This window comes from Diorhabda carinulata, chromosome 3 (assembly GCF_026250575.1).
Source record: "Diorhabda carinulata isolate Delta chromosome 3, icDioCari1.1, whole genome shotgun sequence".
In the NCBI taxonomy this organism is placed as follows: Eukaryota; Metazoa; Arthropoda; class Insecta; order Coleoptera; family Chrysomelidae; genus Diorhabda; species Diorhabda carinulata.
In genome coordinates, this window is record NC_079462.1 from 18535815 (window position 1) to 18551964 (window position 16150).

Below are 16150 nucleotides of genomic sequence, written 5' to 3' on the forward strand. Positions count from 1 at the left end.
CGGTTCGGCAGACTGCTGACCTACAGGTTCGGGAAATACAGTAGTAAACCCAACCAGAAGGGTCCGGCCCGGGGAACAATTAGTGGTTCATCAGTCTTAAAGATGGAAGCTTATCAGTGGACCATAATTTGCCCAACCTATTTTATTTGTTGGGTTGGGAATACTTATTGAGCGTTATTTTTTCCTATCTAATCAAACCAAGTTTAAAATTCATCAATACAGTAGAAACTCTAAATATGAATTTCAGTTTTACTGAATTCTATAGTGGACGTACAAGTATGAAAGATGCTGAACGTTCGGACTTCCAGTTGATGTATTTACACCCAATAAAATGGCATAACTTCATAATGTGGTGGCCTATCTAAAATTGAGAGTACGGGAGATTTTGAAAGCCATAGGTAGCTCACTGGATTACATCTTAGTAATTGTAAACGCAGCGTTTACTGTTCGTAGTTGTTCATTTACAATATTAAAAACGCGCGTTGCGAAAACCAAGTTATCTTCAGACTCTGAGGACGATAACTTTGTGATCGAAACACACGTCAAACAGTGTAATTGTGAGTGTTGGTGTAAACAGTGTATTCAGTATGAATATCGTCAACGGTTCCAGAAATTCCAGCTTAAGATAAACTTAATAATATTTATAGGTTATAACGTTTATTTTCAATTTAAAAAAAAAACAGTAAAATCGACCCGTTAAGGGATTTCTAATATTATTGGTTACTTTATGGATGAAATATATATTTTGTCCACATCTCACTTCTTGAATCATTAAAATATTAACTATGTTGCCTTGTATCAACAATTTAACTTCGGGATCAATTAATATATAGTAGACTAACAAAACATATTTATTAAGAAAGTAACATTACATTGCATACTGTTCGATTTTCCATTAGAATTAATTTATTAGTCCTTGAACAAATATATCTTTATTGGCGTATCCAATGACCAAAAAAAGTTTGATTGACAAGGTACTGGAAGTTCTTGTATATGGTGAAAAGTTTTACCTGAAACAATAATTACTTTCTAACTTTTTCGTGATGTTTATAGTTTTGTTACAAAATATAAAACATGATCATTATAATCATTCAGTACACATGAGTTCATTTCTGTGCGCAGCATTCATCTACTTTGTTTTCATTCTTTTAATATCTTCGGACCATCTCGTTGGTAGACGTCTTATACTACAGTATACGTCTTAACGATATTCCCATTCCAAAATCTTCTTTGCACAGCATCCATCTGCAAACCTAGTTACGTGACCAACCCAGTTCCATTTTAACTTTGTAATGCGCTCAATTGCATCAGTAATACCTGCTATTTGTAGTAGTTGCTTTATTTCTAAGAGGAAGGCCCAGCATCGATCTTTTCATTTTTCTCTGTTCAATGCATATTTTATTTATAGAAAGTTTCACGAACGTGAAAGTTTCTGCTCCGTAAGTGAGTACTGGCAATACGAGTTGACTCATAACCTTTTTCTTAAGGCATATTGTGATATCTAAGTGGAAGATATGCTTTAGTTTCCCAAATTCACCCAAATGTCAATACAACTCTACATTTTATTTAACAGGTCTAGTGGACACTCCCGATGCGAATTACAGTCCCTAAATATTTATACCAGCCGATTTGCTTTATAAAAATACTATTTAGCTATTTGCTTTCGCTTATAATGAGGTTGGTCATAAATTTGGTATTGTTGCTGTTTCCGATGTATCCTATATTCTTCGCAGCTTTTTGTCGGCGAATCGCTGGTCATATAACTTTTCGTCGCTTATCTTCATACCCATTTCTCCAAAATTTATTATTTTCAACATATATCCCAAGAGTGTCATGAATAACTTTCGTATATTCTCACGCACTGCTAATACGTTCTAAATAATAAAGATTCATGAAGCCCTCATAAATCCCACTTTTCTATATGTTCGTTAGATCCTTTTGGTTGACAGGTGGTAAATTTATTAGGTGTTATTAAATTGGCCTGTATTTGAAAATTGAAAGTTTTTATATAATGGTTTATTTATTTTCTGATTTAGTTTTCAATAATGCTGAAATTATTAAATTCTTATAATCCCCTTTCCTGTTCGAATTTCCACTACAATGAGCAAGTCACTAATTCTATCAAGGCACAGCTAAATCCTCGTGGAGCCCCAAAGTATAATTTTATATCAGCTAGGATATTGGAAGAATTGAATTTCAAAACTTTAAAACACCTAACTTATATCTATAACGCTACACTAAGAACGGCACACTTCCCATCACAGTGGAAACTGGTACAAATCATACTTCTTCCTAAAACCACAAAGGAGCTGGAGGGAGGGCAGAGATAAGACATTGCAGGAAAAAGAACTAACCGAAGACCTATGACAGGATAGATATAGATAGCGGTTAGAATTTGGACGACTTTGAAGAACATTCTAAACCGAGATATATATGTATATACAATTCTCTATCAATTTCTAAAGTTTCGGCAATCGCCTACTTAACCAACAATTATAGCAATTACCGATTTTGTTCGATATTATCGTTGACGTTAAAGGGTAATTCGAAAAGAAATCGTTTTCTATGTCTTTTTGAAACGTTTAAGCCATTCAAAAAAAGGAGCACCAGATAAACATTCACCGTTTACACAATTCTTTCAGAAATCATGATTTTTAGTTTATGTTGTCCACGACGTTACTCTACGGTTAATAAAATCTAAATAACTATGATGCGAATTAACGCTTCGAATAAACTGTTTTGTTCACAGTGCAAGGTTTCACGGTATAGTTTTTCCAATATCAATTGCAGAAGAAAGAAAATAATGTGTATAAAATTCGATAAACATCTAACAAACCGTCAGTCCACGTGGACTCATAATCTCCACTGTTTACCAATGAAAACATCGAATCGTAAACATAAATGCATTTCTATTGGCCGAAGCTGTGTGTACACAATTTCTTCGAAATATTCCTGCCAGACAGCTTGCGATAAGCATTGGCGTATAGTGAGAATAAAGACAGGTATGAATTTAATAATAAAGATTTAGACATACAAACACAGCAAATAATTTTAAATATATTCGAATGTTTAAGAAAGAAAAATATTCAGCAATCCGAAAATGCAATCATAATAAGAATTGCTGAATTAATTAGAGTAAATAAATTTTCCATTTATCGAGTAGTCACGAAAGGAGTTGCTGTGGATCATTTACAGAACCGAAAAACATGTAGAGAAAAACTGAAATCAATTGACAAAGCTACTCAAGATTTTATACGTAGGACGATTTATAGTTCATATAAGGAGAACAGGGTTGCGAAATTAGAAGTAATACAGCAAAAGTTAGCAGATTATCCAGAATATAATTACACCAGTTTAGAAGCATTGCGTCAAGTTCTGTCAGTATGTGGTCATAAAAAACTGAATAAACGGATGGCAATAACCGAATTATTTGCGTCAGATAAAAGACTACCGAAGTTCTAATAGACACATAATTTATCTAGATAAAACATGGTTCGACAGTCACGATATAGTGAATTTCGGTTGTGTTGAGAATATTAAAAATTGCTGTTTGAATGGGCGATGTTTTCAAGGGATACGCATTATAATAATACAGACTGGAAGCAAAGACGGCCTTTATTAATATCTGCTAAAAAATTAAAATCTGTGCAACTGACGAAACAACAGCAGAATTATTTGAAAAGTGGTTTAATGAACAGCTTCTACTTAACATTCCACCACAATCAGTAATCTTTATGGACTACGTATCCTACCACTCGTGTCAACTCCTTATGATACTAAATAGTAGTAGTAACAAAGCCCAAATTTCAGAATTTATGTCTGAAAAAAATATTCTTATTCTTGTCAGCGTCGTAAAAAGGCCCAACAAACAAAGAATTGCTTACTGTTATTAAAGGTCTAGATTTAGAGAAAATTCATTATATTGACAAGCTGTGCAAAGAACAGGGTCAAACTCTTTTCAGACTACCTCCTTACTATTCCAAATTTAACCTTATAGATTTAATATGGACAAAGGTAAAATCAGAATGATGAAAATGTAATCAGTCTCCAGAACTAAGTAAAGAGGTTGTAGAACTATAGTAAAGAAAGTTCTAGCAGCAGACTACCAAGAGCTTTGGAAAAACTGTGTTGAACATGTCAAAGACGAAGAGTATGTGGTATCACCCATTTCACAACCCTTCATAATTCAATCAAATGATGACTCTAGCTCAGACGATTCTGACTACCATTATTATTTATATTATGAAGATACTTTGGGATTGAAATGTTTTTTTCCTTCGTTTTGTTTGCAAAAATTTTATTTTCCTTTATGGTTTTTGCTTAGAAATTTCGTTTCCTAGAAAAAAAACGGTCTCAAAAAGGGCTCAGTTCCCGTTTGGTACCTGTTTAAACCAAACGCACTTACAGGCAGGTACATTTTACTCGTCTATTTACGTTTTATAATTTAATATTCAATTAATAATGATTCAATTGCCTTTTAACGAATACTTTCTCGCATAAGATATACATATTTTAAAAAATATTTATAAATAATAAATTTATAAAATGAGGTATCTACCCCTATGGTAGATAAAAAAAATTGTCGGCAGTGATTTTTACAAACTGCAATTGATATTGGAAGAACTTTAACTGCTGTCTCTTACTGTTGTATTCACACAATAATTCACTTTTATAAATAAGATCAAGAGATCGGTATCCAACTGGATAACGACAAAGAAAAATGGAAGATTGAAAGAAGACGTTTCAGAATTTCTATAAAATTAGTCATATACACTTTCTTCAGCTTGCTGCCCATTTTGAGTAAGTATACCGCTACCCTTTTCAGGACGAATTTATAAATTCGGTTGAAAAGCTATGTATGTACATTGCTTTAGCATATATATATATATATATATATATATATATATATATATATATATATATATATATATATATATATATACATATATATTTATAGATAGCAACTGCACTCTTATTCGGTTAACTATCTGGAAATTTCACGATATTTGTCAATTCTATACAATAAGAAGCAAATTAAATTTGAAATATCTTTGAATGGGCAAATTACACTGGTAATATTGGTCAAAGCCAAAAAGTGTTTAACAAACGTACAATGAGCATTTTATAGCGAAAAAAATATAAGACTTCACCGGCCGATGCCAGAATTACTAAAACATAGTATCTAATACAAAATTCTACTTACTTATCAATTCTAAAAATTTCTCTAGAGTTACTGGATTTCTCTCTGTACAAGCAAATATAAATTCTTCGACGGAACAATTTTCTTTTAAACATTTCAATGTAGTTACTAGTGGTTCGAATAGAAAATCATCGTAAATAATGTCAGCCGCTATAACTTTGTGTATTGTTCCTAGTTCTTCACAAATATCTGAAGAAACTTTCTCCCATGGTAAATTCAAAACTTGTATGGTAGTATTATTGTCAGTATGTACAAATCTGAAATTTATTAAAACAAAAACACGATTACAATATACTAATAATACTAATATAGGCGTAGAGTGTGTTTCTTTTGTTGGTAGCGCAAACTTCAGAACTACCGAGAAAGCTTATTCATTTTGAGAGTTTACATTGAGACTCTTAGAAAACTATAACCCGATCAGTTGATTACGGACCCTAACCCAGAACGAGATATAAATCACAGTTTCCGAACGTCATGATTTACAAGAATTATTGATTGTGCATCCTTTTTTATGCGTTGATTCTTCCACGACCTTTATTTAGTTGTATAATACATTCTAGATGTTTAATAATTAAAATTTCAGTTTTATGCTGAAATGCCAAAAAGTGTAAAAAATATAAACTGCAGTAACCTATCAATGACGCTAATCATAGAAATTAACAGTAAACAGCCATTTAAGGGAAACAGCTGAATTTTAAAGTTCAAAAAACCATAGACAAATTAAACAACCCGTTAGCTGTTGGATTTATCCATCGGTGTACCAGATTAGAAAGAATCATAACATATGACTACGACCAGATTAACTCGATCAGTTCCCGAAAAACAATGAACGCGATTCAAAGATTATATACACGGATGTGATTCAGGTCAGTTTCTAAACATTCAGATCCTGATGGAGTTAACCCGATCACAGTTTCCGAAGAGTCCTATTGCGTGAACAGCGTTAAACTGTTAAAATATCCACCGGTTAACGTTAGTCTTAATAGATTTTTTGTCAGTTCTTTTATGCTAGGGAGAACAAGAGATTATTAGTCTATGTAACTGTATGATCTGAGGGTTGACTCAATATAACTTATTTCCTGGTAAAAAACTTGGTTTGGGCTAGAGTCAATATAGTCTTCTCTCAAGGTTATACACTTTTTCAAACGATGCTAAAGGTTAAAACTTTTTTAACCTTTACAAATAAGAGTTGTTGTATTTCTAATAACATCCTCGTATGATAAAAATCTTTCTCTTTAACGAAGAGGTTATTTTGCATTTTCTCCCTTTCCCTTATCAAGCAATGAGGCGTGCTATTGTTCTACATTTTTGACGATAGTCAATGAACACAATCCCATGACTATCCCAAAAACCAGTCGCCATCAGTTTTTCAGCCGATGAAATTGCCTATGTCTTTTTCGGAGAAGCTCAGTCTTTTACAATCTAATGCTAATACTATTTTTTAGTACCAAGAGTATAGTGGTGAATCCAGTTTTATATTTACAGTTATGATGTAAACAAAAAATCTGATTTATTTTGCTGCTAGCATCGATTGTTCATTCGAATGTTCTTTTGGTCCCAAGTAAGTGAATAATGAATAAGTGAATAGCTTTTTCTATCTTTCGAACCAAATACGACGATTCTCCAATACCATTAGGTGAATTTTTTGATACTATGCGCGAATGCCCGTTATTAGTCAATCAAATACGGTCATATTTGATTCTAGCTACGGTCGTAAATGATACCCCCGTATAGCAACAGTTACTTGCATGTGTCTCAACTAGTATACTCAGCCTCATGAGTTGAGACAAATATCAGCAAGATTTAATCCGTTTCGTCTTGTCTGTCTGCTACTCAACGCGTATTGGTGATAACGTGTTTGCAGTGTCTGTCGTAAAACAGTTTTGTTTAAATTTGTATTTGAACAAAAAATGCTCATTGTTCAAGTATGCCTATAGTCATAATAAAGTAACATTTTACTATTTGCAAGTGAAATGCGCGAGTTATGGACCTGGAAACTGTTGACCTTTTATAAAATGATCAATTGTAAACATTTATTTTATTATATATACGAGGATGTATTGATATTTAATTAGCCTAGACCAGTTCCATGCATAAATAAAATATTGCGTTACCATAGCAACGAACAATAACTTATTAGAAGTGTAAAGTTTGATGTCAAAAAAGTAAACCAGAGTTACGCAATAAATTAAAAGAAAAAAGATGTCCACCGAAATTGTGAAAATCGAAAAATTGGAGTATCGAGCCATCATCAAGTACCTGTATTTAAAAGGGTTAAGAGGTAAGCAGATTCACGAAGATATGCTTAATACCCTTGGTGATCAATGTCCTTCGTATGCGACCGTGAAAAATTGGACTGCAAGCTTCAAAAGAGGTAAATTCTCCATTGAAGATGATGACCGATCGGGAAGGCCAGTTTCTGTGTCAGTCTCCGAAAATATCGATGCAGTTCATGACATGATTTTATCGGACTGTCGAATTGGACTAAAACGGATATCTGAGGCACTGAATATTCCATACGAACGCGTTCATCATATAGTTCACGTCAATTTGGACATGAGAAAAATTGCTGCAAAATGGATCCCCAAATGTTTGAATGTTGACCAAAAGCGTGCAAGGGTAGAAACATCACGTTCAATCTGTGGTCGTTTTGAAAACGATGTAGACTTCTTAAACCAAATTATTACTATGGATGAGACTTGAGTACATTTCTACGATCCAGAAACAAAGCAACAATCGATGAAATGGCGACACTCTGGTTTTTCAAGATCTAAGAAATTTCGTGTCCAAAAATCTGCTGGAAAAGTTCTTGTTGTTCTTCAGTTTTTTGGTGTTGCCATGGAGTAATCATGATTGATTTTTTGGATAAGGGCAGAACAATAACTGGAGATTACTACTACTACCACCACTATACGGGAAAAAATTAAAGAGAAAAGACGCGGAAAGCTATCCAAAGGTGTTTCGTGTTTGCAGGACAACGCCCCTGCACACAAATCTCATGTTGCCTTGCAAAAAATTCGTGATTTAGGGTTTGAATTACTAGAACACTTCCTTTATTCACCAGATTTGGATCCGTCCGACTATCATCTCTTTCCTCAACTGAAAAAAGTTTAAAAGGTCGTAAATTTTCTTCCAACGAGGTCTGGTTTGCAGAGCAAGAAGAAACATTTTTTTTTTGAAAGGTCTATAGACGTTGCAGGTTCGCTGTAATAAATGTATCCAATTAAAAGGAGAATATGTTGAGTAATAAAATATTTTGACATTGAAATTTTATTTGGTTCTATAGTAGGCTAAGAATTTTTCAATATATCCTCTGACTTGTATCTTAGATTTAGACTACGATTTTGGTGAAGATTTTTGGTGTAGATTTTGATACTTTTGTTCAGTTAATATTCTATTAATAAAGTTATTTGTTTTTTTTTAAAAAAACTGTAATTCGCGGTTTGAAAGTATGGAATGAGTCAGTTAAAAACGAGAATTTGTTTGATAAAACCGGTCATGGTGATATCGAAACGTTATCGGAACGGTATGCGAACAAATAGACCTAAAAATTGTTCAAACGCATATCTTCTTATCAAGAAAAAGCGCTGCTTCACATGTTGCGTACAAATCGCCGCAACAAAGTAGATGGAAGCCATTCCAAAAGAAGCCTTCCAGAAAAGACTCCAAACAGAAGATAAACTGTTCCCTTTGGTTATGGAAATGCACGTCACATGATAATATAACTGTGTAATTGTGATCGTTGGTATAGTGATTGTCAGTTAGTATTATGAGAACCAAATTCCTTCAAATTTTGCTCAAGTGATTCGTGGATAAAACAATAAAAGTTGTAACTCTTTAAAAATTGTATTACAGTCGTATACGACACCAATTTTTGTCATAAAATGATTAAGAAAACCGATTGCGGTTTAGATAAAAAAATACTAATTTTTTATTAGAATTTTGATATAAAAATTCTCATGTTTACGAATTAAATGCCTAAATAGCTATTTAAAAAACACTAGATGGTATAGTTAAGTTATCCAAAACAACCCTCTTCACAGTGGCGCATCATCATCAATTACTTATTTATTATTATGAACTCTAACTTCTTTAACTTATCTTGCTATAAATTTTGAATATGTTTACTCTGTCTGTAAGTTTTGTAAATTCCACCTCAACCCCATTGAAGTATCATCTTCAGTTAATTATTATTATTGTTTATTCAACTAATATTCGTCTAGTACGCTAGTCAGATTAGTGTAACTATTTGTAACTTTAAATTATTAAATTGAGTTATTAATTGTATCACACAGCTTTCAAAGTAGATATGTCAGGAATGAATGAGCAACAAAAAATTATGCTTCAAGTTTTTCATTATCTTGAAAGGGTTCATCTTAAGTAGAGTAGTATACTTTATCTATTCTCACTTGAGGGCAGTATATATAAAACTAATGGGTAATAAATGATTTTTAATGACCGCCTTCCAAGTGGAATTACTTAATTTATGAATTGCTTTTATAATATATTTCAATAGAATTCTAATATAAAAATTCTATTATAATAATTATTAAAAGGGTTGCTACTTAAGTTGTGAGATAGACAAATAAAAACGTTTATAATTATATTCCGATTGAGGTACCTCCATAACATGTGATTTGAACGCGTCAACCACGTCTTAAGATGTAGAAAAACGTTGATCTCTCAATTTATTTTTGATCTGCCAAACAAAGACTGTATGGTGAATGACTCATCAATTCGATTTATTCACTGTTCAAAAACGTTTTTGTTTGAACTGATGAGGGAGAGCTCGCATTGTCGTGGAGGAGAATGATTCATCTGCGATTGGTTTCTCTGATTTTATCGAACACTTCCAGTAAACAAATGCTGGTGTACTATTGAGAATTGACCGGTCTACGTTGGAACGTTGGTGTCATGTCCGGTTATTCCGTACAAACAGGCGACCTTTTGCTTCGAAGTGCTTTGTGCGCAAACAACTTTTGTTAGATTTGGTTTGTTTTGAAAGACCCATACAGACGATTGTTGTTTAATTACGGGTTCATATGCATAGACCCATGATTCGAGGCCTGTACCGATCTTATCGACGTCTTTTGAAGCACCGCGATTGAATATTTTCAGAATTCTTTTGCACCAATCGATACGAGCTTTTTTGAGATTATCAAATTATGCGATATGAATGTATGCGTGTGAAACTAATGCCCAAGTATGCTTCAATCTCACGGTATGTCACATGACTATCTTTTAATATCAGTTTACGCATTGCATTGATATACAGAAAGTCATAGAAAATCATCACACGAATATGTTTGCGATTTATTTCCATTTTTTACCAAGATCAGTGTTGTCATATCTCAAAACTTGAGCAGCAGCCCTCGTAATAGAACAAGTGAAAATAGATTTACTATCAAAGAGTATAAGTATGTGTGGGTTCTTTACAGACATACGTTCAAAAAAGTTTGCCAAATTGGGAGTTTAAAAAAAAATAAACAACGAATCTCGTCGACTAGATTGAGCAACTAATCTGGAAACTAGAATTTTTACACATATTGCGATCAGCGTATTTAATTATTGATAACTTGCCTGCTTTGTGATCGTTTATAAGGATTTTGATAATAGACGTTATCTTCGTTGCCATTATTGAGTAAGTTTAACTTCACGTTTTCAACCAACGTACCCAGCACTGCTTCGTGACAATCTGTGAGATAAATATTATTCACGGAACAAACTTGTTTTAAAACTAATCCTGTTAAACCTACACCTGAACCCAGCTCCAAAACATTTTTATCGTCAAAGACATTTTTGTTTTGTATTATCCATTCTGATAAAGCCAAAGATGCCTAAAATTGAGAACACCAATAATTATAATTATTAAATACCTATTATTAATTTCTTCTTGGTGTATGTTATGTTTTCATAGGTCAAATGAATAAATTTTATTTTACTATATTTTTGGGACATCAGGTATTATTCTACTACATTATATGAGTCATGTATTCTTTACCTGCCAGGTTCTTAGACCGGTTGTACCATCTGATATCAAACTATTACTTTCCTTCAAGGTAATAAACTTGTTCTCATTACACAGTAAATAATGTTTGTAATTTTCTCGAAACGTATCCTGTGTCGCCACCAAACGACCGTACGCTGAATATATATCATCATGTATTACAGGTTCCTCTAAGTTTGTTTCACTTTCTAATACAGTTAAAATGTGCTTTAAAAACGATTTTTGATAACTTATTTGCAGAGGAAATTTTAATACTATTTCAGAGTTCACTGTCTTATTTAAAAGGTATTCTTGTATATTTTCTGTTAAAAACGAATCGAAAATGTTCTATAAAAAGATATAAAATTTTAATTTTGAGGTTAGAAATTTGTTGTGGCAAAAACTTACCTGCCAGTCGAAATGTGTTAAGGGAACATTACAAATAAACTGTTTGGAAATTTTATCGATTTTCTCTAGAAGAAAATCTTGACTCATTTGTGAAAAAAGTATTAAAACAAGAAAAAAAAGATGCTATAAATAAAATTTTGGTATAAAGAAAAGTATAAAATAGTGGTATCATGAATGTACTAAAGATGGCAGGCGAATATTGAGAGCCATTTTTAATCCTCAGTAAACTGTATTTGAAAATTTATTAGTAATGAATTCCTACATGGAGATTCTAAAGGTGACGACAAAATTCAATAGATATTTGAATAACATTATGTTGACTTATTTTTTCTTAGATAATAATCTGTTTATTGAGAAAAATGAAAAAATAAATATGTAAAATGAATACAACACACTAAAACTAAAAAAAAAATCACATGATCCTAATTCTGAAGATTGAAAAGGCCAATGATTCGCTCCTCTGCGACCAATTCAACGAAAGAGATAATTTGGATCTAAGTGAAATATGATTTTCAAAAAAAACATTTTGAAAACGATTCATAATATCGTACCCATAACCTTGATTATTATGAAAATTAATTATGGATACTTTAATAAAATGTATCTAATACGTAAACAATATGTTAGTTAGAAATTTGAAAACTGCATGCATTAAAGTTAATAAGTTGTTTTAGAAATTTTAGAAAAGTACGATAGGCATTTGGCAGTTTCTATGATAATTGTCTATTTCCACACATAAATAAACTATTCTTGAGTGTTTGAAATATTATTTAGAAACGAATTATTGTTGTTTTTGTTGTGAATACTATGAATAATTTAGAAACAAAGTAGACTTTACAATCAACATAAAATGCGAAAGATTCAAATTTCGTTAAATATTTGTTTTATCACTTGTTTGGTGAAATAATTCTCCGTATTTTATGCTATACGTGCAGTTTTCGTCTTCGTTAATGTGTATATAGTACTGGAATATCATCAAAACGTTATTTTTGCCATAAAAGTATATGTAGAGAAGGCTAACATACCAGTTATACTTACGGCTTAGAACAAATGTTTAATATTTCTAACATTACTATTCTAATACTACACCCTAGTTCCGCTCGATGCAGGTTCCTATAATTGGAATATCTTTGAAACAAGTATTTTCCACTAGGGAAAATTCTATGGTGTTTAGACGAGAGCTTGTCAGTTGCGGTTTCTTCCTTTATTTCACAGAATAGGTCTATGTTGTATCTCTAATAACCGGTCTTCGAGAGTATTTGCCTCTTTCCTTCTTAACTGCAATATTTTCGCCACCCAGTCAGAAGAGTGCTTTCCTCACCTAAGAAGGTGTCTAAAGATCTTTCTCTAAGCTTAAAGTTCTCAAGTACAGATTCGGGTCTTGTCAATTGTTGCGTGACTCCAAGCTTGCTAAGGTCGACATCAATGTCATTGACCTTAAGTCACTCATGTCCATAGTTCTAAAGAAATTGTACTGCTATATCGACTGTCAGCTCATTGAGTGCATTGTAAAATTAAAGGAACAGATTTGATTTATTGGTCATACTTTGTAAAGCCTTCATTGTCGCTACACTGTTTGTTTGACGTATTATTCTATAAATAGTGAACAATGAGATACATGTCATACATACAAAAATATTTCTAATGTTCACTACTTTACATGATGGGACCTTGACAGATGCGGAAGAGATGTATGGAAGTTTCCTCCTCAATTACACAGAATTGGAGACCCCATTTGTGACCACAAACTTCCGTGTGCCCTGTGATATTGGATATACCGGAGTTTTTGTCTCTTGTCTTCTTAATTACAGTAATTTCGTCGCCAAGTATGAAGGGTTTTCCTTATCTATAAAAGAGTCAAGTTCAAAGCTCAATAATCCACAAGTAAGGAATCCCAAATGCAGGTTTGGGTCCTGTCAGTGTTGAGACGCTCCAAGTCTGTCCACGTTGACAGCAAAGGAACATATTTGATTTACTATTCATGCTTTGTAGAGCCTTCAGTATCATAAATATGTCTGACATACCTGAGTTTTGCTAAAACATTATTTGTGACATATTCTTATATAAATAGTGGACGCATGAAGTTTGTTTTACTTGAAAATTCAGTTGTTTGCTACCACATTTTCATGTATAAAATAATCCAGAAACTGCGTTTGTAGCAAAAGTACTAGTTTCTTCTTTTTGACGACACCAATTTCCTTAAAGACGTTTACTTATGAAATAATGAACTGCTACCTGTAACAATTAGCATAAATTTTCATTACTCATTCTTTCAACTATTCCCCACGTTCACATAAGGGGTATATCAACAATGTAAGCTCCGTTTCTATTTCTATAAGCTTTATTTTTTATCATCCTTCGTACAGCTCTGACCTCGCACTTAGCGACTTTCATATCTTAAAATATTTCCTTACTTATAAACACTTCAACGATGATGACGAACTGAGAGAATATGTTACCACATAGTGCAAAGCAAAGGCGGCAATCTTCTAAGAAGAAGGTCCGCTATGAGAAGAGTCTACAAAATTACGAAAATTATGTGTCAAATTATTACATTAGTTGCAGATTTTTGTACAGTAAGTATTTTTAATCATGATAACTCATGATTAACCTGTGCGCCATTAACGAACTCAGAATAAACAACACTTTCTACGACCATAAAGAACTTCACAAAACCACATTTCTAAATACCTATAAATCAACAATCAACTAGACTAGAACCAAACAAAATTACATTGTCAAAATATTTTAATACTCGACATATTCTCCTCTTAATTGGATACAATTATTACTGCGATTCTGCTACGTCTAGACCTTTAAAAAAAATGTTTCTTCTTGCTCTGCAAATCTGGTGAATAAGAGGGGAGTTGTAATAATTCAAACCCCAAATCACGAATTTTTTGCATGGCAACATCATATTTGTGTGCAGGGGCGTTGCCTTGCAAAAACAAAACACCTTTGGATAGCTTTTCGCGTCTTTTCCGTAAAGTGGTCAGTAATATCGAATAGTAATCTCGAGTTATTGTTCTACCTTTATCCAAAAAAATAATCAAAATTACTCCATAGCAATCCCAAAAATCTGAAGCAAGAACTTTTCCAGCAGGTTTTTGGACACGAAACTTCTTAGGTCTTGAAGAACCTAACCACCGATTGTTACTTTGTGTCTTTAAATCGAGCACAGATCGAACGCGATGCTTCTACACTTGCACGTTTTTGGTCAACATTCAAACATCTAGTGATCCATTTTTCACGATCGCATACGAAGGACATTGATTAACAAGAATATTAAGCATATCTTCGTGAATCTGCTTACCTCTTAACCCTTTTAAATACAGGTACTTGATGGCTCGATACTCCAATTTTTCGATTTCCACAATTTCGGTGGACATCTTTTTTCTTTTAATTTATTGCGTAACTCTGGTTTACTTTTTTGTCATCAAACTTTACACTGACACTTCTAATAAGTTATTGTTCGTTGGTATGGTAACGCAATATTTTATTTATGCATCGCGTTGGTCTAGGCTAACTAGATATGAATAAATTCTCGTAGTAACAAATATAAATATACACCCGATGCAAATACTGGACATAAAAACTTTGCATTCGGCCAACGTGGGCAGTGAACATAGTCTGCTACTGGGAAAAATAAGAATGAAAGTAAATAAACTCAAAGAAAGGAAATTAAAACAGAAAGTATGAAAAACCAATATTGAACTGCTATGGGAACCTTCCACCAGAAGGCTCTACCAAAAAAGATAAAAACAACATTAACTCAATCGAGGCAGAGAAAAGCGTGAACACCAGTTGGAAAAACATAGAAACAAGCGGCATCGCAGGCACTTGGATCCAGGACAGTATATTACACAAATAAGAAAAGAACTGAAACACCATGATTCTATAAGGAAGTGCGAGCTAAATGTCAAGAAAAGAAAGAAGTCTACCTGAAATACAGAACGTCAAAAATCCTGATTTCTTACGAAGATTACAAAAGAGTACGTAATGAAACAATAACATTAGTAAGAGAAATCAAGAACAAATATTGGGAACAATTTTTCAAACAGATGGAGAACGATTTTTTCACGGCCTCCAGAAACAGATATGGCGAATGATAAAGGGACAAAGAAAATAAGTCAATGAGCTCTTCGAGAAAAACTAAATACAAAAGGAAACATGGGTCGAGTACCTCCAAAAACTGTACGGGAATGAAGACGAAAATAGAAACGAACTAAACACTCCTGAAATAACTACAGACGAAGATCTACAGTTTGAATTGACAGAGGCTATCAAACATCTCAAAAACAGAAAATGCCCAGGTCAAGATGGCATAACTAACGAACTACTCAAATACGGGTGAGAAAGACTTGCCAAGCAACTAACAAATCTCATTAACAATTTCGTCAATCAAAAAATCCCAGACGATTGGACAACGAGTACTACGATTCTCGTGTTCAAAAAAAGGAGATAAAAAAATACCATCTAATTATGGAGGAATCAATTTACTGGGTAGCACTTTGAAATTTACAACAAAAGTCATCACAAACAAAATAAACAGTCTT

The 16150-nt window shown here is 33.0% G+C and overlaps 1 protein-coding gene across 1 annotated transcript; it reads right to left on the bottom strand.

Annotated features, from left to right (window-relative positions):
* Positions 1–833: 833 nt before the first annotated feature.
* LOC130891450 (protein-lysine N-methyltransferase EEF2KMT) lies at positions 834–11781 on the bottom strand. Its single transcript, XM_057796213.1, has 5 exons — positions 11595–11781; positions 11202–11534; positions 10781–11037; positions 5204–5457; positions 834–1010 (listed from the first exon to the last, which is right to left on the bottom strand). Exons 1-5 carry the CDS (start codon positions 11679–11681, stop codon positions 910–912), a joined length of 1032 nt encoding a protein of 343 aa, XP_057652196.1. The 5' UTR covers positions 11682–11781; the 3' UTR covers positions 834–909.
* Positions 11782–16150: the final 4369 nt, after the last annotated feature.